Source organism: Colletotrichum fructicola (assembly GCF_000319635.2).
Source record: "Colletotrichum fructicola Nara gc5 chromosome Unknown KSG_Nara_v1_contig07, whole genome shotgun sequence".
In the NCBI taxonomy this organism is placed as follows: domain Eukaryota; kingdom Fungi; phylum Ascomycota; class Sordariomycetes; order Glomerellales; family Glomerellaceae; genus Colletotrichum; species Colletotrichum fructicola.
The window spans coordinates 2,003,877-2,029,543 of NW_027094057.1; the positions used below are offsets into that span (position 1 = coordinate 2,003,877).

The following is a 25,667-nucleotide window of genomic DNA, read 5'->3' on the forward strand; positions in this document are numbered from 1 at the left end:
GTTGCCGCTCTTGCCGTTGTTGTTTGTCTCGATGTCTCGACATGCACAACCCCTCCAACAAAGCTTTCCACTGAGGTGTACCTGCCTACTGAGCTCATGCTCATCTCCCTCGCTGCTTGCTGGCTGCCTCATCATGCACTCGCCCGACACCCGACGCCCGGCGAATCGGACATCAATGGAACTTCGCTCTCGTCGCTAAGCTTTTTGTTGCCTCGAAGCTTGTCTGTCTGATCTTTCCGCTAAATCGAACTGCCCCGTCTCCCGTCGCCCCGGTCCTCTCCTCTTCCTGGTCGTTACATCCAAAAACATTGCTACACAGAGATCTCTCGGGTCACCCAGGCCGGCTCCGAGGCCTTGCCCAATAGACGTCACCTACTGGCCCTCGCCAACGACCAAGCTGAGGTGAAAAAAGAAACGGCTTCTCCGTCTTTGTCTCTCGTTCCCTACCTACCTACCTACCTCCCCATGTGCCACAAATACCTGCCTGCCCCAAGGTCTCGCCAATCCCGCTAAACAAGCAGGTCATTCGGTGCGGAAGAGGGAACCTGCTCAGTGTCTTAGCGCGGAGGAAAAGACCCTACCTTAGCCTCATCACCTCGGGGCACGTCGCTGGGTCCGGATACAGGCACCAACAGTCCCCGGTCTTCTCGCACTACCTAGCCAAACTACTTGCCTACCGTCAATAACTACAAAGTACTCTGTACTAAGGTAGGTAGGTGGAACACCTCAATCAGGACCGCCTCCAGCTCAGTCTGCAGATCTCTGGAGAATGTCCGCCTCCCGCTCTCCTCTCTCTCGGTCTCGAAACCCTCCCTCAATGAGAATTTAACTTTCTGTCTCATCAAGGACCCGGTCCTCCCAGACGGCAACTTGTGCCGACTGTTCCAGACTCGACATGCACCGACTGATGTCTAGTGACAGTTAGACGATGTCCGACCGGTTCTCTCGGCATTCACTCACTTGGGGTTCCCAGCAATACGGCACCCTTCGCGTGCTTCTCTATCCCAATAGACCCTCTCCTTGCAGACCGTCACACAAGTGACACAAGCCCATCTGCCCTCGGTTGCATATCTTCCATCTCATGCCACGCTTGGGAGAGGATCGTATCGTACGATGCGACCAATGGAACCACGCATCCTGAGATGACTAGCTTGCCCGCCCTCGATATCGTTGTCGCTACAAGTATCAAAATGGGTGGGCGCAAGAGTCCAACGGCACAAGCAGGCCGCGGACGGTTTAAACGGCAACAACGTGCATGCGCCGCCAGACCGCTTCTGATAGACAATCGACTATCGGACACCCATCTTGCGTGGCCTGCGTCCCACGTCCCGGTTTTGGCCAGTGCCACACAAGTTACAATACAAGATGACAATTGCCAGCGCCCAGGAATCCTACGATAGACGTCCCGCTGCGAGTCAATTCGCGGGAAAGGCTTCTAGCAACTGTACACCCTTCTAGCTTCGATCGCTAACCGCCAATGCGCCTTGGCATCCCCATACAAGTCTCGGAATCTTTCAATCTTCGGACGCTTGTGGTGCTTAAGCTGAAATCTGTCAGCGACCGACTGTCCTTCCGCAGGCCTTGTCAGCAGTTGTAGGTCACAGCGCTTGTGTATTTTCTGGCGTCTTGATTCAATATCGACCAAGTGCATGAGAGGAGCGCAGGGTACCCCTCACAGACACAACGCCCGGGCAGACGTCATTGAAACATTGGCTGTTCGCCCGGTTAGATCCACCAGGACAGGGCAGGACAGGGGCAACGGCTCCCGCCAGTTCTTTGGGAAATGTGCCGTTCAATCATAGCCTGGCAGATAGCGAAGCTTGTCGAAACTGCTTTAGTCTCGAGGAGATTTTCAGAGGCTGGTCAATCATCGACATCGCTCGCTCTGTACGGATACCTACCAGCCGCATTGACACTACGCGCCGAAGATGCCGGTCTACCGCTTGCCGTCGCTTGTCCTGCGTTTCTTCCACTGTCTACGCTGCCTTCGGCATCTTACAGGCTCCCGGCCGCGACCTGGCGCCCCGTCCCCCTTGTCGAAAGCGGCACACAACCCCGAACATCACTTCTACGTCATGTGAGTTCAAACGTCTGATTCGCCGGCGCGTCTCGGCTGGCTGCCACATAGAAACGCCTGCGAAAGAAGGAAACCATTCTGGCGAGTTGGCGAGCACTTGCACCAAAGACCGCGCGGCCTCTCGTTGGCGACGTGCCTGCGACAAAAGATGATTTGCCCCCTTGGGGCACTGCCCAACGACAAGGCCTTGGGTGCAATGTCGCTTTCATCGAGCATCTTGGCTTTATCTTGGCTGCCCTCGTCTTGGGGGCTGCTGGGTGTTGTAGCTTCACAAGAAGCGGGTTGCCCGTCTACTGCCCAGCCCACAGCCACCGTTGATATCCATTTTGCTCACGGCAGTCATGTCGGAGGGTAGTAAACGGGCTAGTGCAGCCCTGCTTTTGAGATGCCAAGCTGTACCGGCGAACCCTGTCAGCAATGGAAATTGAAGAAGCTATTCGACCTACTGCAGCTGCGGCTTGGCAGCCCGGGGCGCTCAGTTCTCATCAGAGTTGTGTACTCTGTACGCCAAGTCGCTTTCACCATCCCATCTCGCCCTGAGTCTTGGGACAAAAGGCTGTGCTCTGCTGATGGAGTCGTAGCTCACCTCGCGACCTAGGAGTAAGCACGTTCATGCACCAAGTGCAGTTAGGTGCCTAGTTCTGGGAGTTTGGCTTGACGTCCCCGTTGTACGCTTCTTGTATTCAACTACCTATAATAACCTTGATATCAACGTGATGGAAGGAGCACGCCACAGCGCATGGCTTCATCATTCCAGGCAGGGTCTGCAGGACGAGGCGCATCTAGTTCCGCCTGCACCCGCTCTTGGCCGTGATCTCGGCCGGGCACGACACCTCCTTGAAGGACACGCTCGGGTTGTCGGCACCCTGGAACCAATCGAACCGCCAGTAGCATCCGGCCTTGAGCTTCTCCGGGAACCCGTCGCACTCGGAGCGGGAGCTGACGCCCCCATATCGCTGGCCCCACCCGTTCGGCGGCGCTCCGTACTGATCGGTGCACGCGTTGAACTGTCCCACGCCGCCACCGGGGATCTGTAACCATGTCAGTGGCTGATCGGTACTACTAGTATTCTAGCGGTGCTCCGTAAGTTGCGTCGAGCCGATGTAATAGTGGGGCATATGTCCGGGTCTCGGAGATCGGGGCGCCGGGACGGTGATCATCGGGCCCGGTCCCGATCCGCCCCGTCCAACCTTCTATCCACCCAAGGAGAGAGAAAGAAACCCATATAGAACAAGAGAAAGTGTCTAACTCACAGCAAGATCAAAGTGATTCTGCCCCAAATCGCCCCCGGTATTCGTGGCCTGCACAACCATCTTCTTCCCGCTCACCGGCCCGCTCGTGAACGTGAGCTCGTAGCACGCGCAGCACCACGACGCCTCCGTCCCGCCCGAGATCCGCACCGCCGCCCAGCCGTACGCCAGGCTGTCGCTGACGGCCCACGGCGAGTTCGAGCTGCACATGTACGCCGACCCGCCCGCGTCGCAGCCCGACTTGGTGGCCCCGCCGTCGTTGAGCCGGTTGTCGTTGCGGTCGCACGTGCCGACGGGCCCGGCGGCGAGGGAGGCCTTCCCGGGCCACGCGCACGACGGCTTGCAGCAGTCCCAGTAGCGCGTCGTGGAGCCGGTGCCCGAGGCCTGGGAGGCGGCGAGGGGGAGCAGGGAGAGAAGCGAGCCGAGGGCTTGCGTGGGATGCATCTTTTTGTTTTTTCTCTTTCTTGTGGGCTGATTGCAACTTTTGGTGATTTGTTCGAGGGTGCCTTCTGGCGGTCGAGATGAGATGTTGAAGAAGGTTTTTGGGTGTGTGTATATATAGTTATCCTGGGCTTGCTAGAGGGTTTCAGTCGGATTGAGAGTTTTGTTCTATAATTACAGGCGGGAGAGCAATATATTAAAACCATGGACAAACTACATATGACCTATATCATACCGAGAGATCCTCTTTCTAAGTTGCTTTCAAAGTGAAAAGGACGGGGAAGACCTGCCCGACCAGCCGACACCATATTGCCGGTACCAAATAACACACAAACTGATTTGCCTCGTGCCGTCCGCAAAACCTGCCTCGATCGAGCCGAAAATCAGTCCGTGGACGCCGGACACACCACCGACTAATGCAAGGCCGATATAACCAGGGGCGGCGGCACCCCAGGAGACAAGCCCGTGGTTCTGGCAATTTAGCAGAAACCACGCTTCCGGGGCCTCATGTGAGCTCAAATTTGCGATCTAGGCCGATTCATCCAAACGGAGAAATGTTCCGACGGCAGTCGCGCCGATGGGTGCGTTGGTTTCCCCGCAATCGTCAACGTTCGCCAGGGGTAGATGGGATGCAGAGCAGAGTAAGGTAGGATCCGGAGCTGCGAGAGAAAACCCTCCATGGGGCAAGAGATCAGCCGGGTAATTCTTACATGGCTGAGAAGATTCTATACATCCGGCTGATAATGGGACTTTTGAGGACCGGCGTCATAAGTTGTTGTCCCATGTTCAAAGGAGTTATTCTGTCACTGACCACGTTAATAAATTTATACACCGCGACATGACGGCTTTTAAACGCTGCAATGTGTGTGGTAAATCAGTTTTGCAGGGCGCACAACGTTATGACGATGGGAATGCGTACAAGAAAAGACGACATGAGCGGGTGTTAAAAGCGACGCCGAGTTGCACGAGAGGCAGGTCTTCAGACGACGTCAGCATGTCACTTGCACCAAGGCAATTATCAACGGCATCATCAAGTCACTACAAAATCAAACAACAGTGTAATCTTCTGAAATCAAGACTTTTCGTTATTGAGCTTCGTTAACCTGTATCATCAACCGCCCCCACCTACTCCAGTTAAAAGCCAGTCCATATCGACAACCAAAAGCAACTAGCATCGGGTCTGCGTGAACCCATGTCTAGGTGATTCAACAGCAGCAGTTCTACCATCTGCGGTTGTTGTTGTTGTCGCCGAAGCTCTCGGCAACCTTGCCGATGAACTCGCCGAAGCCACCGCCGCCCTCACGACGCTCATCGTCGTCTTCATCACGGCGTCGGCCGTGGTGCTCCTCCCGGCCGCCATAGCCACCCTCCTGACGACCACCGTAGCCGCCTTCTTGGCGTCCGTAACCGCCCTCATCATCGCGGCGGCCTCCGTAGCCACCACCGCCGCCGCTGCCGTAGCTCTCTTCCTGACGACCGTAACCGCCGCCGCCACCACCACCGTAGCCGCCCTCGTCATGGCGACGACCACCGCCGTAGCCACCTTCATCCTCGCGGCGACCACCCCCGTAGCCTCCACCTCCACCGTAGCTCTCCTCCTGACGACCGTAGCTGCTTTCCTCGTGGCGACGGCCACCCCCGTAGCCACCCTCGTCGTCGCGTCGACCGCCTCCGTATCCGCCCTCATCATGACGACGGCCGCCGTAGCCTCCCTCGTCCTCGTCGCGTCGGTTTCCACCGCCGTAGCCACCGCCGGTGCTGCCCTCATAGCGGTGAGTCTCGGTGCGCTGCTCGTATCCACCGCCATAGGAAGGTCTAGTCTCTGTGGTCTCTTGGTACTCGTAGCCGCTGGCCTGACGTCCGCCTTGGGTGTCCTCCTGCTCGTAGCGACGGTACTCGGAGCGGCCTCCACCGCCAGAGTACTGAGTCTCCTTATACTCAGCCTGGCCGTACTTGTTGCCATGGTGGCCATACTCAGTCTGAGTCTGCGTGTAGTTACCCTCGTCGTCGCGACGGCTGCTGTGGCGAGACTCGGTCTCGTCCTTCTTGAAAACACCGCCAAGGATAGAGCCGATGAGTCCGCCAGCACCTCCACCACCACTGGACTCCTCTTCCTCCTGCTGGTGCCTGTATTGGGGGATCTTAACGCCAGCTTGCTGCTGCACCAGGCCGGCAATGGCGCCAGAAGCACCCTCAAGAAGGGCGCCGGCAGCCTGGTCGGCAACCTTGTCCTCCCAGTTCTTGGGCTCGCCGAACTGCTTGCGCATGTGAAGCTTTCCACTGCAGCCGTGGCCGTGGCCAGTGTCGTGCTCGCCCTCCTTGTGGTTCTCTCCCCGCTGGACGCCCTCACGGCTCAGTTTGCGGCGGTAGTCATCCTGCTGGTTTCTATCCATGTTGTTCCACCACTCCTCAACGAAGCGGAAGATCTTCTGACGTCCCTCTGTCGCGCCATCCTCGCCCATATCGCGCTGAGCGGGGTGGTGCATGACGCCGAAGATGATGCGGTTGATGGTGCGGTTAACATCAACACCCTCATCATCAATGGCCTCCATCAGCTGAGGCACAACCCACTGCACAGTCAGAGCAGCGCAGCGGCCAGCAATCTCGTTCAGAATCTGAAAGTGGATCAGCTTAAATGCCTCTCAGCACCGAGGGACATAGGTAATTACTTACGTTGGTAAAGTGGTCCTTGGACAGCATAGAGTGAGTGGGGTCGGTGCTGCGGTCATCATCGAAGACGACGTGCTGCTCCTTCTCACTGCTCTCGATAATCTCGGCAGAACCAGTGCGCAGCTCGTTGCGGATCTGGTTGATGACAGGGATGATGAAGGGGGCAATGAGAGAGAAGACAAACTTGGAAAGCTGCTCCTCAAGCTGCTCCAGAATCTTGGGCAGGACGGGAATCTTCTCAATGGCCTCGCTGATGCCCTGCAGAATCTCGTCGTGGAACTGAATGGCAGGCATGATCTGCTTGAAAACGTTCTGGATGTACTGAGTGAACTCCTCAGGGTCTCTGGGAGAGACCTGCATGTTCTGGAGCTGCGACTCGGCAGCGCTGCTCTGGAGCTCATCCACCCGGTTGCTCTGGTGCTTACCGCCAAAGATACCATCGGGAATCATGTCCAGCAAGTTGCGCAGGATGCTGGTGTCGTTGTTCTTGCTCTCCTGAAGGGTGCCCTCGAGCTCCTCAATCTCATTTTGAGTGAGCTTGTCAGAGACTGTGTGATAGGATTAGCTAGGCTCAGCCGATGAGATCTCGATAAACCTACCCTCGCCAGTAACGGAGTGCAGGAAGTCAACACCACCGAAAGTGCCAGTGACAATCGGATAGACCTCGTCTCTAGCGCCCTCAAGTCTAATGCGGGTGTCTCTGCCGACGTGGGGGAATGTGTCGCGTTCGCCCATCTCGATGAGGGCCAGCTCGGTGTAGTTGCTGTGCGCGAAGAAGTCTGCGAGCCGCAATATTGTTAGTAACCTTACAGCTGAGGGTACAAATGTCCAGTATCGTACCTTCCAAGCAGTGCAGACCGGTACCCATCAGGCGCATCGCCTCGTAGAGATCGGCCTCGTTCTTGTTGCGACCGTATCCTCGGGCGAGCTCGATGCAGGTGGCGAAGAGCTTGCGGACGTGAGCGGCAGAGGTCATGATGCCGGCCTGCTCGTTCGCAATGTAGTTCTTCATACCGGTGCGCTCGTCGATGCCAAGCTCAACACCCTCGTCAACGGGGCCTCTAAGGCGACGGTCGTACTGGCGGGCATCGATGTTGTCGGCGTAGTTCTTGGGGTTGTCGATGTGGTCCTCGGGGCGGTAGCAGCCCAGTCTGTCGGCCGTGACCTCGAACTCCCTGGATCCGTAGCCGAAGCTGAGGAATCCTAGGACGCAGAGGAGCAGGCGGATGGCCTCGGCGGAGACGGACTTGACGGTACCGACGTCAATTGCTTGGGAGTAGTCTCTCAGCCAGTTGCCGAAGTAGACACGGGAGACCATCATCTTGGTGAACTTCTTGCCGTTCATGGAGCGGGCCATCGCGAGCGTGAGGAGCGCATCTTCAATGTCGCCGTGGCGCCCTGGTTTACCGCACGGTCAGCGTCTATAGCTAGCAACAGGTGAATGGAAATAAGCTCACAGTTCTGGCCCTCGATCTTGGAGATGCCGGCGATGTTGCCAGCTCCGAAGGCGTGGGCCGGCCGGGAGAACCAGACCAGCACGATCAGGCCGACCAGCAATGGGTAGGACCTGGCGTCGAGCATGATGACTTTTACCTCGTATCTCCTCTCTCTTGTTGTTTTAGTTGGGGGGTATCTTGTTTGTAGTTCTGTAGAGACAGCTTAGTGGTTGGGTCAAGCGGGGCAGAGTTTGCAGGAGAGCAGATTTGGTGAATGATGGAGGGAGGGAGGAGAGGTTATGAAATAGGTAAGGTAGGCAAGGAGGACGGGAGGTTATGACACGGCCAAGGGGTGAAGAAAAGGAGGGGCCCTTTGACGGTTCAGAGGCGGTGGAGGGGCAACACGAAGGACGTTACTGCGGTATTCCAAGGCTGGCTGGGTTGGGGACGTCGAGTGTCTGGTCTGGCATGGAGAAACTTGGAAGTCGGAGCTATCAGAAGCCAGAATGACAATCAAACAAGCGGACGGTGCTCCAGTAACGCAGCAGAGGCCAGGCCAGATCCAGGCCAGTCCAATCCGCGATCTGATGCTTGTGTCTGTCTGCCCCTCCCTCCCACCTCTCACATCCCACCTGCCAGCGTCAAAGAGGGACTGGAGGTGGTCTGTGGTCCAAGCCCCAGGTGCCATGGCATCATACTACTGCGCAATAGCTGCTGCCAAGACAATCCCCCACCAATGCCAGCGGACTGTGTAGAGGGGCTTGCGGATGCCGATTGGGAGCTTGAATCAAGACAGGGGGATGGTTGCGAGTTTGGTGAATTGCTGGACGGCGGCGCTGAGAGCACGGGTACCTGGGAGCTGTAGGGAACTTACATACACGAATGAGGTATCTGAGGTAGCCGGCGACTGGCGGTACGCGGTAGATGCACGTCGGAATGGGGCAGGGGTCTGCATCAAGCTCAAGCCAGCTGTGGATTCGGTAGGTGATCGTCGGTCCTCGGGATGCTGTTGTGCTTAACTGTCCGGCGGGCGCGTCAGACAGACCTTGGCCAGCTGAAGGCTGTGTGAGGTGAACCGCGAAGAGAGAAAGCACGGTGCCTTGCTGAGACTTGGTTTGCGTGTCCAGATACCAGGAAATCTGATAATTTGTGGCCGCCGATGGTTTGATAACGCCTGCGGGTGTTGGTGAGATGACGCAGTCTTAGTTTGCACCCGATGACAGTCTAGGTACAGTTCTTTTTTTCCTTCACGCTCTATCTGAACGACGGCGGAAGGCGCACACCTCAACACGGATAGCAGGAAGGTACATCTTAACACGGTGCTAATTCGCACCTCAAAGTAAGGTGGAATTGGAAGCTGCAGATACGTCCCAGGACTTTCCATTTTCCTCGAGACAGGGTCATCTCATCAGCTGTTTTTTCTTCACCCGAAAATGCTTTATTAGTGCTGGTGTGGGTAACCACGGGGGTCAATGATGCGCAAACAAGTTCAGTCTCGGATGAGCAATCGACAGCTGCTCGCCCTGGCCAGCGTTCATACTTTCAGCGAGGGCTGAGGCGAACCCAAACTGAAAATAGGAAACTGAAGACCACCTTTCTTCGGATGGCCACGAACCCTGTCACGTCCATCTCTCGTCTTGTGCCTGGCGTGCTGGCATCGTCGGGTGCTGGGCCTGCCTGCCATCTGCGCGGCGGCAGAGGGCGACCGCTGCCCGCATGCCGCCAGTGCTTTTACCTCATCGCGGCTGTTGGAGGGTCGCGGGGTTGGCCCGTTGCCAATGGGCTGCCTCCAGCGAGCTGAGGTCCCCATCAAAACCGATGGGGGCCGCGTTTCAAAACGGGATGAGACGGTCGGCGCGGTCAAGGCCAGCTCCCAGGAAAGGAAGGGAAGGGAAGGGGATGGGAGGGGCTTTCACCTGGTGTCACGGGAGGAGGGGCAGCTTTTGCCAGCTTCCACTGTGCATCGATGCTTCACTGTGTGCGCACACGGAGAGCTAGCTGACAGCTCTAGTCAATAGGCGCTTTGAACCATCATCCAACGACGCAGTAATCGACGGCCTCGTGGCTGTCGCCGTCGTCGCTGGTCTCTCGGGTCGAGAGGAGTGACGAAATCCAGGACTTAGCTTAAGCCTTGCTGAGAAGTGACACTGATGCTCTTAACACCACGCAGAGAAACTCACTCGCGCTCCCTCGGTCGCAAACACGGTCCAAGACAACGACCGTTACACAGCTTCCTCCCGGAGCCACCATCGACAGAGGAGGCGTGCCTTACATCATAAGTGCCCTACCCAAGTTACACCACAACCAATACTCGACACTGGACAGGCTCTCTGTGCTCATCGGAAACATTGAAATGCGTAGTCTGTCGGTTCATCACACATGCCACAGTGAATATGTTCACCGCGCCTCACTGGACAGGAGCAGTCCTCGACGCGCGTGTGGAAGCTACCCCTCGTCGCGAGAGATGGGGCCATGAGACATGCCGTTACAGAGGGGCGCGCTGTGGCTCGGTACAATGCTCGCGCCACGATGTTGTGGTTCGGGCAGGTAAGCGAGAAAACGTGGTCGCGCAGCCGCCTCAACAACCGGCCCTCTGAGAGTAACTCAAGGAGCCATGCGCGCGATTCAGTTTCCAATGACCATAGTAGCCCCTGTCAGATACGGAGATCACCAGCAGCATGCTCATCTGAGCATTGGACTCTGTGCAGAGAATGCGGCCTTTTGGCAGGTTGTTGTTTACGCGTGGGGTTCATCGCCTCACATCAGAGTGGTAGGCTGCGCAAATCCATGTGCTGCATCGGCGATTCTTGAGATGTCTTGGACATACCTGTCTTTTGCTCAGAGGTCGTCCTCAAAAAGCCTGCCATCATGAGCGCTGCCTAATGGAAGATACGCGCACGTAAGTATGTAGCAGATAAGATGTCGCATCAGGCATGCACTAGGCCAGCGCTGAGAGCCTAGCTCGGTGAAGTTCGGTGACCAATCGGTGGCCTCGGTGAAAGTGCAAGCCATCACCTCCATCACTTCGGGGCAGGCTGCCCGTTACAGCCATGTGCTGTGCCTGGCCAGCGAGGCGGTAGTCACTTGCGGCATTGCGTTGCCGTTGTGCGGAGAGTATGTGCGTAGAACAACAACGCGTGTAGGGGTACGCGTTGCCACCACCTGCACCTCTACTGATAGCCGTATTGACCAAGATAACTCTAACATCACAGCACCTACGCAGGTTACAGGAGATACAACGATAGTGATGATCAAAAAAGACCACAATCTGTTCGATCAGAGCACATTCGGGACCTCAAGCCTGCTGAGCATGGCTAGACCGAGCTGTCGGCTGGCGCCCTGATTACGGCTCATATGCCTACAATGAGGTACGCTGGGGAACAAGGCAGTTGGCAAGCTTGAGTCGATTCGAGAACAGCTGGCGTATGCGAATGTGAATGAGAGCGAACGCGAGATGTAAGACAGATGATAAAGCGAGCACGGTAGGTGCCTACCTATGTACAGAGGCGATGCTGGCTTCGGACAGCAATCTGGGCTGCCCAAAGCCGACTTCGACGCTGTTAAAAGGACCATGCCATGGCTTCCATTATTAGGGAACGTCAAAAGGGCGTCCACTTGCGAGATCAGGTCTGGATCAAGTCGGACAGGTCCAGTGATCATGCCGAAGTCCTTGTGGGCGCTGGACAGTTGAACCGATCACCTAATTGCGACGGCATCGACTGAGGAGGATGGAACAGAAAGAGACGGCTGTGGTGGAAGACGCCCGCGCTGCCCAGGAGGCCTTTGGGGCTCGGGTCGTCGATGGCAGAGGAATCATTCAGTCCCGGTCACCAAAGTCACAGGCAGATTGCTGGGTTTTGCTGGTCAGAACGGGGCGCCTCTGAATGGAATGTTGGCATGTGAAGCGAGGCGCTGTTGACCCTAAAGGACAGCGATCGGGTAAGAAGTCGGCGCTGGGCGAGCACAGTCTGGACGAGGGACAAGTTCTACCACAGCTGAGACTCGGAGGGAGGCACGAAGGGCGCTGAACATGCGGATGGGATCAGCGGCAAATCTACAGAGTCTACAGAGAAAGAGAGACGGGGAGGGAGCTGGAAAACTCTCCAGGCGGCCTTCTGACGCACCCCGCTTTCAACGTGGTCCTCTCTCTTTTCCGGCTGATCACTGATCCCTCAGGCCCGACATAAGAGAGGGCGGGGAGGAGAACAGACGTGGGAATCGACGGACCCAAGGCTCCCAACAATTCAGCGACAGCTGGGCCTGAGTCGACTGAATATGGGGTACGTCGCTGAAAGTACCTAACCCAGGAGCCATCTGAAGGAGAGGGCCGAGGGAAAGCGCTTCGGCAGGAGGGCACCTCAGTAAAATTGTGCCTTTTGAGGGGACTCCGAGTAAGGCAACCGCCGACGAGGACAGCTTGCTTTGTGTGCCCCCGGGCCTGGGGGGCGCGAACGAGCAGGTCGGGTCGAAGGGTGGAAGCCTGGTGGTGCGATAACGGGGCCTCAGCTCTGAAGTTTGGGAGGAAAACACAGCAGCAATAAGCAGGACAGTGGGGAAGGCCTCAGAATGTGGCCGCTGTCGGCCGCTGTCGAGGTGGTCGGGAGAACAAGGGATTTTCTCGGGGGCTTTGGGGGTGTTCAACTCGCAGTGCGTAAGAGGACGATGGCGAGGAAGCTCGTCACTAGAGGTTCCTCAGGTCAGACGAGAGGGAAGCCCATCGCTTTCAACGGCGGCCGCTCTGTTCAGGCACACACAGGCGGGGACAGGCGCCCAACACTGACCTGGGCTGCCAGAGGTCTTGCTGCTTTAATGGGCAAGGTGCCTCGGATGTGCTGGGTGGCCCACAGAGAGAGAGAGAGAGAGAGTGTGTCCCGCCGAAGCAGGTACGGTTCCTGGAGTACCTAGGCCGACAGGAGTGTTCGCACCCCTGGTCAGCTCGGATTTTTTTTTTTTCTTCTTTCCGGGTTCCCCTCAGGCGAAGCCACAGCGAGTGCCCCCATCCTGGGCCCCTCATTGGGCGACAGGGCATCATCGCTAATTGAGGTGTGATGGTGCACACGCAGGAAATGTGGGCGCCCGCCAGAAAATTGGGCGCAACGAAAAGTATCCCGTCACCATTACCACTCCGCTGGAAGTCCTGTGCAGGTATCGCCAGAGCATCAGATCGAGGTCCAGCAGAATAGAGGGCGCGCCCAGAGGATTGAGACATCCGCAACGGCCACGAACGAGGGATGCACGTGTTCGCATCGATCTGGACAGTTAGCAAATGCCCAGAAAGTCGTACGCCTGCTCCCAAGAATAAGAAGCAATTGCCAACGCGTCGCAACTTGGGCGATAGCAGAATACAGCAAAGGCACAACAAGGCTTTGGTGGTCGGGAGTTTAGGTCCTAGGCGGCACCTCGAGAGCAGCGAAGTCCAGTCACCTCAGTCAGGCACGGTACCTGTTGCAGGTACCTGCCTACCTTTTGCGGTGACCGGGAGGTAAGGGAAGTGCCAGGCGAGCCGCGGGTACGGTAGAGGAAAGCTCGCAGCACCAAGCCTCGCCCTCTCAATGGCCCTCAGTTGGGGTGTGATCGTGTAGGGTGTCTGAGGCGGCCTGGATTGTGTGTGCTTGTGCTGTTCTGGCCTCATTGTGGCTAGCCGTCTGGGCAGTGCTGTTTGCTGTAGTCTGCTGAGAAACGGACACTTTGCGGTAAATGGGTGCGTTCTGAGAAAATGGAACCGGGAGCTTCAGGACACCTGGGCTGAAGGGAGCTGGAGCAAAGATTTCGCTGAGCACGAGGTGCTGCTGTTGCTGCCCTGTGCCAGAGGTGGAGAGGGTCGCTCACAATGAAAGTGCACAAAAAAAAAAAACACGATGCTGAGGGGCGGCGCATCAGCAATTGCCTACTGCTGCTGGCTGGGGCAGCAGAGCCAGACGAGAGACCGATCGGGCGATGGTCGAGGGATTTTTTTCTCGTCTTTTACTGATTAGAGGCCCTGGGTGGATGCCGCCTCTCGGGGGGCTGCAGGGGTGTCAGGCACTTTTTACGTGTCGCATGATGTGATTGAACGAGAGAAGGTTCGTAATGGGGTGCCAGAGAGGACAGTGAGGAGAAAAGGGCTGCTGTTCGGAAGGCCTGGACACCGGGACAGCTGGCCTAGCTGCACTTTTGGGCTGGAGCCCTGGACGGCGGCCAGGCTGACCACCGGCGGCAGGCCCGTCACTCCCAATTTTTATTTTATTTGGGCGGACTCGCACCTGCCCGAATTTTTTCCCCCTCCTGCGGCCCCCCCATCCCCCAAGACCTGAGTGCACCAGATCACTCGCTACCCCCTCCCCGGCAGGCTGCACTACATATTCGGCTCAGGCCCTCCCCCGACCTCCCTTCCCTTCCCTCTTTTTTCCCCCGTTTCTTCACTTTCCCAGGCACCTCTCCCAAACTCCTCCACCACCAACCCCCAACTTCTTCAGCGAGCTTCGCTACCATCGTCGCGCATCAAAGCATCTTCACTACAGCGCCCACTGGCCTAAAAAACAACACTCGCCAAAAACACCATCACAATGCCCCGCCCATCCAAGAAGGTCGCCGCCGAGGCCCCCAAGCCTCCCGTCGCCGCCGTCCCTGTTGCTCCTGCTCAGCCTGTTGCTCCCGTCCAAATCCCTCACAGACACATTGATGTCGAGGGTTTCATCCGCGTCCGCGACTCGGTAAGATGATTTTACCACGTCCTGCCCATTCACTCCCACCGAATATTCGGCCTGCCCTGTCCCACGACCGACACCAGAACGGGTAGAACGCCCCGGAGTCGAGTCCGCCCCAGCTTCACCTTGCAGGGCCTACGCGCTTTGGTTCAGCATCAAAACATTACATCCATGATCAACGCGCGCATCCTGCTTTTTTGCACAATTTCCCTCCTCTTCTCTCTGCCGTGCCCAATTTTCGCACAGTTTTCCCTGCGAAAGCCAAGTCTCCGCAATCGAGCAAGCCTTATCTGCTGCTCGCAAAGCTGCTTTTTTGCGCCAGGCGCGGCGCACTACCGCCGATGTTTACATGTTCCCACGTCGAACCCGCGTCTTGCTTTGCACTTGCGACCCACACAAGCTCTCAAGCTTAGCTATAGCTTCCTCACTTTCATACACTGAGACTTGCTTCAAACATGATGCTGACCATACTGTTCAGGTCCACCAGCGCCTCATCACCATCCTTGAGCTCATTAAGAACTTCTCTGAGGACTACTACCGCCAGACCAGCCTGCTTCTTGGCGAGCCTGCCAACGAGGGCATTCCCGGCATTGACCTTCCTCTTCTCAACCTTGAGCATGCCGTCGCCCAGAACATGGGACTGCCAGCCCTGGCTCTCCAGCCCGGCGCTCCCTACCAGCCTGCCCCCGTTGAGGAGAAGAAGGAGCGCAAGAAGCGCACCCACGACCCCAACGCTCCTAAGCGTCCTTTGACCCCCTACTTCCTGTACATGCAGACTGCCCGCCCCATCATTGCTAGCGACCTTGGTGAGCAGGCTCCCAAGGGTGCTGTCCAGGAGGAGGGCCAGCGCCGCTGGAAGGCCATGAACCCTGTCGAGAAGGCTGGCTGGAACAACGCTTACCAGTACAACCTGCGCCTGTACCAGGCCCGCGTCCATGCCTACAAGCAGGGTGGCAACCAGGATGCCAGGCTGATGGATGACGAGGCTGCCCTGAAGTACGCCGAGGAGCACAGCATCCAGATTGCCCCCTCTGAGGCTGTTGCCGATGAGAACGATGCTATTGCCGACCAGCTCACCCAGGGCGCTTCTGTTGATGCCGTCGGCGAGGATGACGATGAGGAGGAGGCTCCCGCCCCCGTCAAGACACCCAAGAAGCCCGCCTCCACCCGCAAGCGCAAGACTGCCACCCCGGCCGCTGAGGCCGATGCTAAGAACACTACAACCCCCGCCAGCCCTGACAAGAAGCGCCGTCGCACATCAACCAAGGCTGCCGACGCCGTTGAGGAGCCTGCCACTGCCAAGAAGAGCCGCAGCAAGAAGAAGAACTAAATGCTGTCTTTCTTTCGCTTTTCTTCTCTTCTGGTTTCTGGGTTTCTGGGTTTTTGCAAAGATGATACCTCACTGCTCGCGGTCCGTTGCTGGCCTCTGGTGGCCCCGTAGTGTTGGCGGTTGCGCCAAAAGGACCGGACTAGGGAACAGGACCACTTCTGCTTGGGTCCTTGGAATCGTTGCGCACATTTGCGCATGGCGTGTATGATTTTTAACGGGCGTGATTAAGGATCTCAAAGGGTAGGCGAGGTATACAAAACGCTCAAGCTATGGTGAGCGAGGTGGATCGACGGCTAAGGGATCTGGTCTGGTCGGCATTTGTTTTTATACGTTGAACCCCTCTGGGTGTCCTGTATGTATTATGACGGACATGAAATCAACAAAGAATTGATCGTTACTCGTTCATCTCATGTGACTTAGAAGTTTCAAACACCGTAGTTGAGGAATGACTTGAGTCGATTAACTGAACTTTTGACCCATGTAGGCTCTTCGTGTCGTTCTAACTGCAGTAGATAAGGTAGTCAAGTGATCTCATCGCTTCTCGCTGAAGACTAAGGCGTGCGTTTAAATGAAAAGCGTCAGGTCAAACTCATTGCTCTTCAGCCAAGGTTAAGAAAAGAGGTTATATTGCTTTTTTGGCTGATTCATACTGCGTATATCCATGTCATTAAGACTCCCATGCTCATGCTCGCCAACTTCCCCAACAATGTTCTCCCAAACCAAACGACACGCTCTGCTTGCTCCCTTCTTCCCCTCACTTGCTTAACAATTAATATGCCGTGTTACTCATCCAACCCACCGGCGACTACAAGTTCCCTTGCGACTCCATTGACTCCATGCTACTGCTGCTGCCAAGTAAAATACGTGTTGCGTTGCGTTGCTTCCCCCCTTCTTCTCTCTCTCTCTGCCCTTTCTCTCTTTCTAGTACACGTAAAAGGCCTGCGTCAAGGGCAGCTCCTCGGCCGGGTCAGCGCGGCAGACCTCGCCGTCGGCCTCGACGACGTAGCTCTCCGGGTCGACGCGCATCTTGGGCATGCTGTCGTTGTAGCGCATGTCCTTCTTGCCGACGTTGCGGCAGTTGCGGACGGCCTCGACGCGCTTCTTGAGGCCGTAGGAGGCGATGGCGCCCGACTCGATGGACGCGGCGGAGACGAAGAGGACGGACGAGGGAGGAACCAGGGGCGCGAACATGGGCCGCGCGATGATGGGCTGCACCGTCGGGATCGAGGCGTTCGGATCGCCCTGTTAAGTTCAGTAACAGTTACAAGGCTTGGTGAGTGAAGATGAGTGAGTGAGGCTTACCATTTGCGCCGACGCGATGAGACCGCTCTTGATGACGAGAGTGGGCTTGGTGCCGAACCACGCCGGGTCCCACACGACAAGGTCAGCCAACTTACCGACCTCAATGCTGCCGACGAGATGGCCGAAGCCCTGCGCGACGGCCGGGTTGATGGTGTACTTTGACACGTAGCGCTTGACGCGGAAGTTGTCGGCGCCGGTGCCCTCGTCCTCGGGCAGGAAGCCGCGCTGGACCTTGTTCTTGTGCGCCGTGTTCCAGGTGCGCAGGACGACTTCGCCGCAGCGGCCCATGGCCTGGGAGTCGGAGGACATCATGCTGATGGCGCCGAGGTCGTGGAGCACGTCCTCCGCGGCGATGGTCTCGGCGCGGATGCGCGACTCGGCGAAGGCGACGTCCTCGGGGATGTTCTTGGACAGGTGGTGGCAGACCATCAGCATGTCGAGGTGCTCGTCCAAGGTGTTACGAGTGTAAGGCCGCGTGGGATTCGTGGACGAGGGCAGCACGTTGGGGTGCTCCACGACGGAGATGATGTCCGGGGCGTGGCCGCCGCCGGCGCCCTCGGTGTGGTACGTGTGGATGGTGCGACCGGCGAAGGCGTTGATGGTGGACTCGACGAAGCCGGACTCGTTGAGGGTGTCGGTGTGGATGAGGCACTGGATGTCGAGCTCGTCGCAGACGCTGAGGCAGGTGTCGATGGCCGCGGGCGTGGTGCCCCAGTCTTCGTGGAGCTTGAGGCCGCAGGCGCCGGCCAGGACCTGGTCGCGCAGGGCCTCGGGCGCGGAGTCGTTGCCCTTGCCGGTGATGCCAATATTGAGCGGCAGCGAGTCGCAGGCCTGGAGCATCTCGCGCATGTAGTTCTTGCCGGGCGTGCAGGTTGTGGCGCTCGTGCCGGCGCTGGGGCCGGTGCCTCCGCCGAGCATCGTCGTGATACCCGACGCGACGGCCTCATTTGCCTGCTGGGGGCAGATGAAATGGATGTGGGTGTCGATGCCGCCGGCGGTGATGATCTTGCCTTCGCCGGCCACCACGTCCGTACAGCTGCCGACGATCATGCCGGGCGTCACGCCGTCCATGACATCCGGGTTGCCCGCCTTGCCGATGGCGGAGATCATGCCGTTCTTGACACCGATGTCCGCCTTGTAAATGCCGGACCAGTCGACGATGAGCGCGTTGGTCACAACCATGTCCAATGACTCCGAATCCGGCCGGCCCGTCGCTTGGCCCATTCCTTCTCTCAGCGTCTTACCACCGCCGAACTTGCACTCGTCTCCGTACACGGTAAAGTCCTTCTCAACCCGGATCCAAAGATCGGTGCTGCCGAGACGCACCAAGTCGTCCGTCGTGGGGCCGAACATGGTCGCATAGGCAGAGCGCTCCATCTGGTACAGCTCGGTGAAGTTGAGGATGGCCTCCGGCTCCGGGGCGTGGGCGAAGCCGGCCAGCTGAAGCTTCTCGACAATCTCCTTTGCCCTCCAAAGCTCGACGCCTCCTGTTGCCAGTCTGTTGCCGCCGCGGATGACCTTGTGTCCTCCAATCTCGACGAGTGTCACAGTCTTGACGTCGCCGGGCTCGAAACGCACCGAGGTGCCGGCTGGGATGTCCAGGCGGTAGCCATACGACTTTTCACGGTCAAACTCAAGCTGGGGATTCGTCTCGATGAAGTGGTAATGTGAGCCGACTTGGATGGGACGGTCACCTCTACTCGTCACCTTGAGTCTGATGCGATTGCGGCCTTCGCTGAGTGTGACTCGTTTTGAGGCGACAACCACAGCGCCGGGTTGCTTCTTGGGTTCATATACTGTCACCTCTGGCAAGGCAAAGAGGTCGTTGCTAGGAATAGGGAGAAAGCTCCCGTATAAGGCGCGGGCCAGGTCACCGTCGTCTGTCGAGATGGGACTGTGGACTGTCACGAGATAGGTACCTGAGGGAAAGGTGCCCTCGACTTGGATCTCATGGAGGGTACTACACACAGCGGGGAGGACGTGACGTCTTCCCAACATGGTGGCACCCAGGCTCATGAGGTCGGCGACGGTATGGTTGCCATCGCGGATGAGCTCTTGCAAGTTGTTCGCGATGAGAGCCTGCGGTTGGTGTTAGTGCACGCGAGATTAGATGGCAGCGATATCACCGCCTGAAGGGGTTTTCGTACCGTTGCTTCCGAGTGGTTAAGCTTGACGCCCCGGGCAAGGCGCCGCTGGGCCAGGAAGCCCAATTGAGAAATGGTGAGCTTATCGAGCTACAATCACGACGTCCCCCGTTAACGTGCCGTTCAGTTTGCTCTGGCCCGCCAAGGCGACAGGGATGTGTAAGAGAGCGCGCGCGAGAGAGCGCGTGAGAGACAGTTGGGGTACAGACCTCTTTTGGTACGAGATGCATCCTGGCGAGCTGGGACTTTCAAACCAGAATCTCTCAATGACACGCAAAACAAACAAAAGCCTGGGGAAGTTGTTGATGAGAAGGACGGAAAGAGATTGAATTCCTCAAGTCAGCTAAAGACGGTAATGTGGCGCCCACCCCCCAGACCAGACCAGAGTTCCCGTCCCCCAGCACCACCTGCCAGAGATAGCGGCAGTCAGCGTGTGCGCCCGCGCCCGGGCGCCCAGGCCCGTCAATCAGACGGGAGAAAGAGGAAAGAAAGAAAAAAAAAAAGCGCTGGTGGCCGCCCTCGGGCCTGGACCGGCGGCCAAGTGGAATGATTGATAAGACCCGGGCCCTTGGGCGAGTTCCCAGAAGGGCAGGCTCTGATAGGCCCCCCACCAACTGCCCACCGTCAAGCAGCTACCCCGCACAAGGAAGGCCCTTGGGCGACAGGCACAGAACCACCAATACACGCCTCGCTTCTGTCTAATAGGCATTACGTCCAATTTTAGGCGATAAGCTTGAGCGCCGTCTCATGCATCGGGCCGTCGACGCCTTCCCGAACACCACCTCCCGACTTCAGGGCATCGAAACCTCCCACGCTTGCCGTATATCCGGGGTTGTCAACTGACTACCTATTACTTACTTCTCACAGACCTGGAACCGTGTCGGTCGAACAAAGTGTCGCTGGTACGAATATTATATGAGTCGAAATGGGCGATGGCGAAGAGTTAAGTGGACGAAGACGTATTATCCAGAACAAAGCCCAAGCAAAGGCTTGAGCCCGAGGCCTTGCTTCATGTAACCTCTGATCCGGGCAGTTCTCCTTCTCAGGGAGCCCTTCAAAGAGAGAAGCAACAAAGCGACAATGTAAAAGACAACTATAACGAAATTGCATCCTCGTAGCCCTGAATGCCGCAATGACCTGAAAAGAAGCCGACAACAGACGGGATACCCAACATGTTGGTTTGGATGTGGAAGCCTCGCTCAGCGAGCTTCACCATGGCCGGGCACTTGGAGTTTACGCCAAACAACAAACCGAGACTCTCTGCCACCAGGAAGTAGAGCATACCTTGGATATTCTCAGGGTTAAGACACCTTGCCATGTTGGACATCGTCTGGCTATTAAGGAGGGCCCAAGTCGTTGCCGGGATGATTGTGAAAACTCCAGTGCTTTCAAGAGCAGGTCGTTTCCAAGAGGCTTCGACTATGCAAAGATGTATGACAACCTTTCCAGGAATTTGAATTTCTTTCCAGTCGCCGCATGTTCGCGTTGTCTGGAATCCAGCGTCCGTAACCCGTGTAGCCTCATCCGATGGCCAAGAAGGCCCGTAGGCCTCTCTACCTTATGACTGCAGAAGACTTGGTCATTCAACCCATTGAAGATGTTTCGTCGTGTTTTTTCCGGCGCTCCACTCTAAGGCTTGATATCACAATGCTCAAGTCTGAGTATGAAAAATATTTACTACCCTTTTTCGTGATATGTACAACACTCGTTGTCGCCACTGCCATTTTGTTCTTCTCTTGTTTGCCCGAGTCGAACTACATGTGACTGTCACCCTTAGAACCAGCACGAAAGCATCCAAGAACGCACGATCTGTGTAACCAGGATAGGCGGATATAAGCAAAAAACCGTACGCTCTTCTTGATGAGAGTCCTCATCACATGCCTTTTTCTCGCCTCCGGTCAACTCTGCTTCTGACCATCGCCAACCTTTTGGAACGCCCCAGTCTTCCTCTGACTATGATGGGATTGTCAGTCCTCCTCATCGCCAGCACAGTCTGCTCCGTCCTCGCAGGCCTAAACAACCGGGACACTCAATAACCCTGGTGCCATCGGAAGAAAGTTGGCCAGATTCACATCGGCGGCCAGCCGGTTCCGGTCAACTACCGGTACATTGTCAATGCATACAATGTTGAGGATGATATCCCCAAGGTGTGTCACAAGCTGTGGATGGAACTGAGGAACTTCTGGATGTGCCAGTAAGATCTCTCCCTCTCCTGTCTCCTCTGTCCTGCAGATGTTGGGGAACTATTTGACGCCCTGCTTGCCGACTAACACGCCCCGCAGGGTCTGGTCTTTTGGTCTGTTCAAGCAGTTCTGCCGCGAAGGCACCGAGAAGGGCACGCTGGAGTGGGAATTCGAGACCGGCCTGGCCTGCAACACGGGGATGCTCGAGGCCGCATGGTGGGAGGCTACCAAGAACAAGTACGGCAGAATTGGCTGCGAGAAGAAGTGAGTCTGTTTGGTTTTCCGTTCTGCCTCAGCCGCAAACAGAATGAGAAGGATGTGCGGTTCCACTTCGATGTAAATACTTTTCTAGAGTGCAGCAGCCACGATGTCATCTCGGCAGGTCAAGCCGCCACTGCACAGAGAGTTTGGAATTTGCGAAGACAACTCGATAGTCAACCTGATCTTCTCTAGTCGTGAACCTTCACCCTTTATATAAGACTCTTCTCGTGGCCATCAATCCAGCAACGATCTCGAACATCTGCATCTCATCAGGTTCAAACATCAGCATTCCACCAAGTTCAAGCACCAATATCCTGCCAATCATGAAGGTCTCAAAGCTAGCTTTCCTCATCCTCGGGGTGACACTCCTCTCCCTCGCCAGTGCAGAACCTACTGGCGGGAAAGGCAGAATGCGCAAGCCGGAGGTTTCCTGCTTCCTGAACCTCTATGGGCTTACCAAGTTCGCGCCGTCGTCTCGCCGATACTCAGGCAGAACAACAAACCTCCCCGACGGTGCAGACATTGACGAGATCTGCAACAGATTCTGGAAAGGACTGCAACAGTTTGGAGTCCAGTGAGTGTCACCCTCTTATGTAGACCCTTCCGAAGCTTCATCGATTGCTTATCGTCGACTTGCAGCTGCGCGGCTTGGTCTCACGCTGCGTATCCTCACTACTGTGGGAAAGACCGCGGACGCGACGGCGAGCTCGCGTGGCAATTCGAATCCGCCATTGGTTGCAACAGAGGCATGGTTTCAGCGGCGTGGTGGGAAGCCAGTGAGTAGCCCCTTTCCCATCTTTTCGAGTGTTTGACGACGGGGTTGGCTAACGTTACCAGCTCACAACAAATACGGCAGCTTGGATAAGTGCCTTAGGACGAGCAGCAAATCCATGATACCACACCCTTATCCGTTTTAGAGCAATCGACAACGAGAAAAGGAAGCCAAAAGGGGTGGATGTTTAGATAAGCCGTCGAGGAGCTTAATCCGCCTTTTCGAGGGTTTTACGACCGACAATTTGGCTTCTGGCTTTCAATGATTGCGAGTTGGAGAGGTGCAGGACCATTGAACGGCGAGCCCACGGTGCCTGGCAGTGTTTAGTAAAAGCAGACGTATCTTCAAGGAGGTAGAGGGGCGCCTATGTCGAGGCTGACTTGGTAGTCGACTTGGATATGGGCAAAACGTTGGCTGTGGATGCAGTTCTGGGTTGAGTAACCGGTATCTTTGCTCTTCTGACCTGGTCAAGCCATAGTTGCTATCAATAACTCCCAAAACACCTTATTCGTTCGCACTAGGCTTCTCTCTCTCACTGTTTCTATGAATGCCCAAACGCCGTCGACTGTGCCCAGTGAAAAGTCGTATTGCCTGCCTCCCACCGAAACCAAACCCAGAAAGTAGAGTTACTAGTCATAACAGGTGTCAAACTGATTCATTAGACACCGAACATCGCAGAGCAAACGTTTACTCTTCCTCAACCTCCTCGTCCCATTGTGCCTTCTCCTTCTTCATCAAATCACCCATGATCCCCGCCCTGAAAATCGACGAGTCGGGCTCTGAGCTGCGCGGAACCTTGCCCAGATTCTCGTCATCGAATACTGATCCTATAGTATCGATCCAACGCTTGCGCCGCTCCATGAGCGTCTTGGTCATATCGCCGATGCCCGGCCTGGCCATGCCAGCCGCGCCGCCGACAGCATGGCTTCCGCCTCCCGCGCCGCCGGGACGCTTGTTCTTCTTGCTCTTGCCCATAGTACGCGTCCTCTTCAGATACGCGGCCTGGACCTGGGAATCAAGATCCTCCAGAATGGTTTGGTACTCCTGGTGGGCCATGCGCTCTTTGACAAGCTCGGTAAGTCTGGCTTTGCGTGCGCCGTTGATGAGCATCTGCTCTCGCAGGCGACCTTGTAGGAGTCGTAATCTGGCTGCGACTTCGTCGTCGAATGCGCCGTCGTACTCGCCCTCAAAGTTTCCTTCCTGCGGCAAGAAGCCAATATGCCTCAGCTCTTGCTTGATTCGTTCATCGACCTGCGTGTATTCTAGTTTTGGATGTGACGCCTTCTTCCATGCCTCTGAGTTCGATTCCGGCATGAAGGCTGCTGGGGGTACTGGCGGCGCCTTATCGTCGCTGAAACTCTGCTGCGCATCTCCGTTGTCGCCATTTACGCTACCATTCATGGCCGTGTCCCCGTTGGTGATACCGTTGACGCCTGTCTTCTCTTCATCGGCCTGCGGTCGGTTTTCGGGTCGCATCGCCTGCATGAGCCGCGAGAGCAGCGGTCCCACGGACAGCTTATCGGTTTCCGCCACCTCGTCGTCCATGTTATCAATGGCACCACGGGCCTGGTTGGGCGCCAACTGCTCGCGCGCGTTCGGGGGCTTGTCGAGTGACATGGCGCCATCCTCCTCTGCCCAAATCTCGGTATAGTGTTTCTTGCCCCTCTTAGGCATGTGGAAGGGCGTCACGCGATCGCCGCGCTCCCTCAAAAATGCTAGATCCTCTTCGGCGAATGGTCGGAAGTATGGTTCCATGTACGTCGAGAAGGTCGAAAAGCTGATCTGGTTACTGGGCTTGGCGCTGCTAAAATCCTTGTCGGGCGGATCTCCTGCGATGAGATCGGCCAGATCGCTCTGGGGAAACACGGCGACAGAGTAAATCTGCCTCAGCTCGTCTGCTGACATGCCGGGTTTCGTTGGGAGAATTTCGTAGACGGTCGGGTCGGGGAAGGTTGAGGGATCGTCGCCGAAAGTGTGAGCAGCGGGCTGCGCCTTTTTTGGCGGCGCGCCCTCGTCTTCAGAGCTCTCCTCCTCTTCATTTTCCTCTGCTTTTGTTTTGTCGTCGACTTCCATTGCTGACGGAGTGGCGGGTGCGACGGGTGACAGGGAAGAACTGGCCGAGTCGTTGTCGCGCGAAAGCTTTCGTGGTTTAGTGGATTCCCGAAGCGGGGATGACCGCTCTGGAGCAGCGGATGAAGTCAGTACGGTGGTGAATACGAGGATGATTCGCGGTAAACAAGTGAAATCCCAATAAGTGTCGCATGCCCCACGAATAAACCAAGAGCACGAAAAAAAGTGAAAAGGACACTAGGCCAGGCAAGGCCGAAAGAGGTTGGTGACCTACCGACTGCTGCATCCTGGGGTGCCAGGGTATCTGCGGCCTTCCTCTTCTTCTTGTTCGTCTTGCCCGTCTTTTTGGAATCGCCCTCGGCCTTGACACCTTCCTTGGCGTCCTCGTCGACGTCGTTGATATACTGCTTACGGGTGCTCGCCAATATGCGCATTCCTCTGTCGCAGAAATTGCTCCGTCTGTCTATGGTCTCCTGCAGGCGCTGGAGGCGAGCGATCATGCCATCAAGGCTCTTGGAGTCCGGGATGACGGCGTTGGACGCGCCCTGGTCAACAAGGTCGTCATAGTTGAGATTACGGAACTGTTCGACGCGTAATTCGAGATAGTCGGTGTCGACGGCTTCGATAGGGGGCAGGCTGGCAGATGGAACGACGGAGCTCGGGGTCGTGTTGCGGCTGCGCTGTCGCATGGCATTGGGCCCGGCCTTCTTGCCGGTGCCCTTCTGGCTCGCTGCGGGAGGCATCGCTTGCTGTCTGCTGTCGGTTTTCCCAAGTGAGACCCAGCTCGTGATGAGGCTAGATCATGCAGGTTGTCGTCTTCGAACGTTGAGATGGAAAGAGATGTCGAGGTTGGAGTATCGAGAGCTGACGTCGAAGGGTCACTGGAAGTCGAGATCGCGCCGCCCGGCACGCCAGCATGCTTCTTGGATTGGTTGACTGTGGTAAAAGTATGGGTCGAGCGCCCCCTGCATTGGAAGTTGATGGGCGCACCCGTGTAGTGTCCTGAACGCAAAGTCTGGGGATGTACCACGGCAGCGACGCCAGC

At 56.7% G+C, this 25,667-nt stretch overlaps 7 protein-coding genes across 7 annotated transcripts; 3 read left to right on the forward strand and 4 right to left on the reverse strand.

Annotated features, from left to right (window-relative positions):
• Positions 1–2,859: 2,859 nt before the first annotated feature.
• On the reverse strand, positions 2,860–3,771 carry GUNK (putative endoglucanase type K; the record flags this gene model as incomplete). The annotated part of the gene is made up of 2 exons (XM_032029862.1): positions 2,860–3,108; positions 3,331–3,771. The coding sequence occupies 2 exons, from the start codon at positions 3,769–3,771 to the stop codon at positions 2,860–2,862; spliced, it is 690 nt and encodes a 229-aa protein (XP_031890628.1).
• Positions 3,772–4,988: 1,217 nt separating this feature from the next.
• CGGC5_v012267 (uncharacterized protein) lies at positions 4,989–8,019 on the reverse strand (the record flags this gene model as incomplete). The annotated part of the gene is made up of 5 exons (XM_032029861.1): positions 4,989–6,383; positions 6,442–6,986; positions 7,038–7,217; positions 7,279–7,836; positions 7,896–8,019. The coding sequence occupies 5 exons, from the start codon at positions 8,017–8,019 to the stop codon at positions 4,989–4,991; spliced, it is 2,802 nt and encodes a 933-aa protein (XP_031890627.1).
• A 6,400-nt stretch (positions 8,020–14,419) lies between these two features.
• On the forward strand, positions 14,420–15,890 carry HMO1 (High mobility group protein 1; the record flags this gene model as incomplete). The annotated part of the gene is made up of 2 exons (XM_032029860.1): positions 14,420–14,566; positions 15,039–15,890. 2 exons carry the CDS (start codon positions 14,420–14,422, stop codon positions 15,888–15,890), a joined length of 999 nt encoding a protein of 332 aa, XP_031890626.1.
• A 921-nt stretch (positions 15,891–16,811) lies between these two features.
• ure1 (Urease) lies at positions 16,812–19,566 on the reverse strand (the record flags this gene model as incomplete). Its single annotated transcript, XM_032029858.1, has 4 exons — positions 16,812–17,132; positions 17,193–19,271; positions 19,340–19,426; positions 19,546–19,566. The coding sequence occupies 4 exons, from the start codon at positions 19,564–19,566 to the stop codon at positions 16,812–16,814; spliced, it is 2,508 nt and encodes an 835-aa protein (XP_031890447.1).
• A 1,725-nt stretch (positions 19,567–21,291) lies between these two features.
• Positions 21,292–21,787, forward strand: CGGC5_v012270 (uncharacterized protein; the record flags this gene model as incomplete). Its single annotated transcript, XM_066152669.1, has 3 exons — positions 21,292–21,327; positions 21,391–21,530; positions 21,619–21,787. The coding sequence occupies 3 exons, from the start codon at positions 21,292–21,294 to the stop codon at positions 21,785–21,787; spliced, it is 345 nt and encodes a 114-aa protein (XP_066007869.1).
• A 316-nt stretch (positions 21,788–22,103) lies between these two features.
• CGGC5_v012271 (uncharacterized protein) lies at positions 22,104–22,697 on the forward strand (the record flags this gene model as incomplete). Its single annotated transcript, XM_032029856.2, has 3 exons — positions 22,104–22,354; positions 22,420–22,556; positions 22,618–22,697. The coding sequence occupies 3 exons, from the start codon at positions 22,104–22,106 to the stop codon at positions 22,695–22,697; spliced, it is 468 nt and encodes a 155-aa protein (XP_031890439.2).
• Positions 22,698–23,239: 542 nt separating this feature from the next.
• On the reverse strand, positions 23,240–25,365 carry NGG1 (Chromatin-remodeling complexes subunit NGG1; the record flags this gene model as incomplete). The annotated part of the gene is made up of 2 exons (XM_032029855.1): positions 23,240–24,732; positions 24,897–25,365. 2 exons carry the CDS (start codon positions 25,363–25,365, stop codon positions 23,240–23,242), a joined length of 1,962 nt encoding a protein of 653 aa, XP_031890440.1.
• Positions 25,366–25,667: the final 302 nt, after the last annotated feature.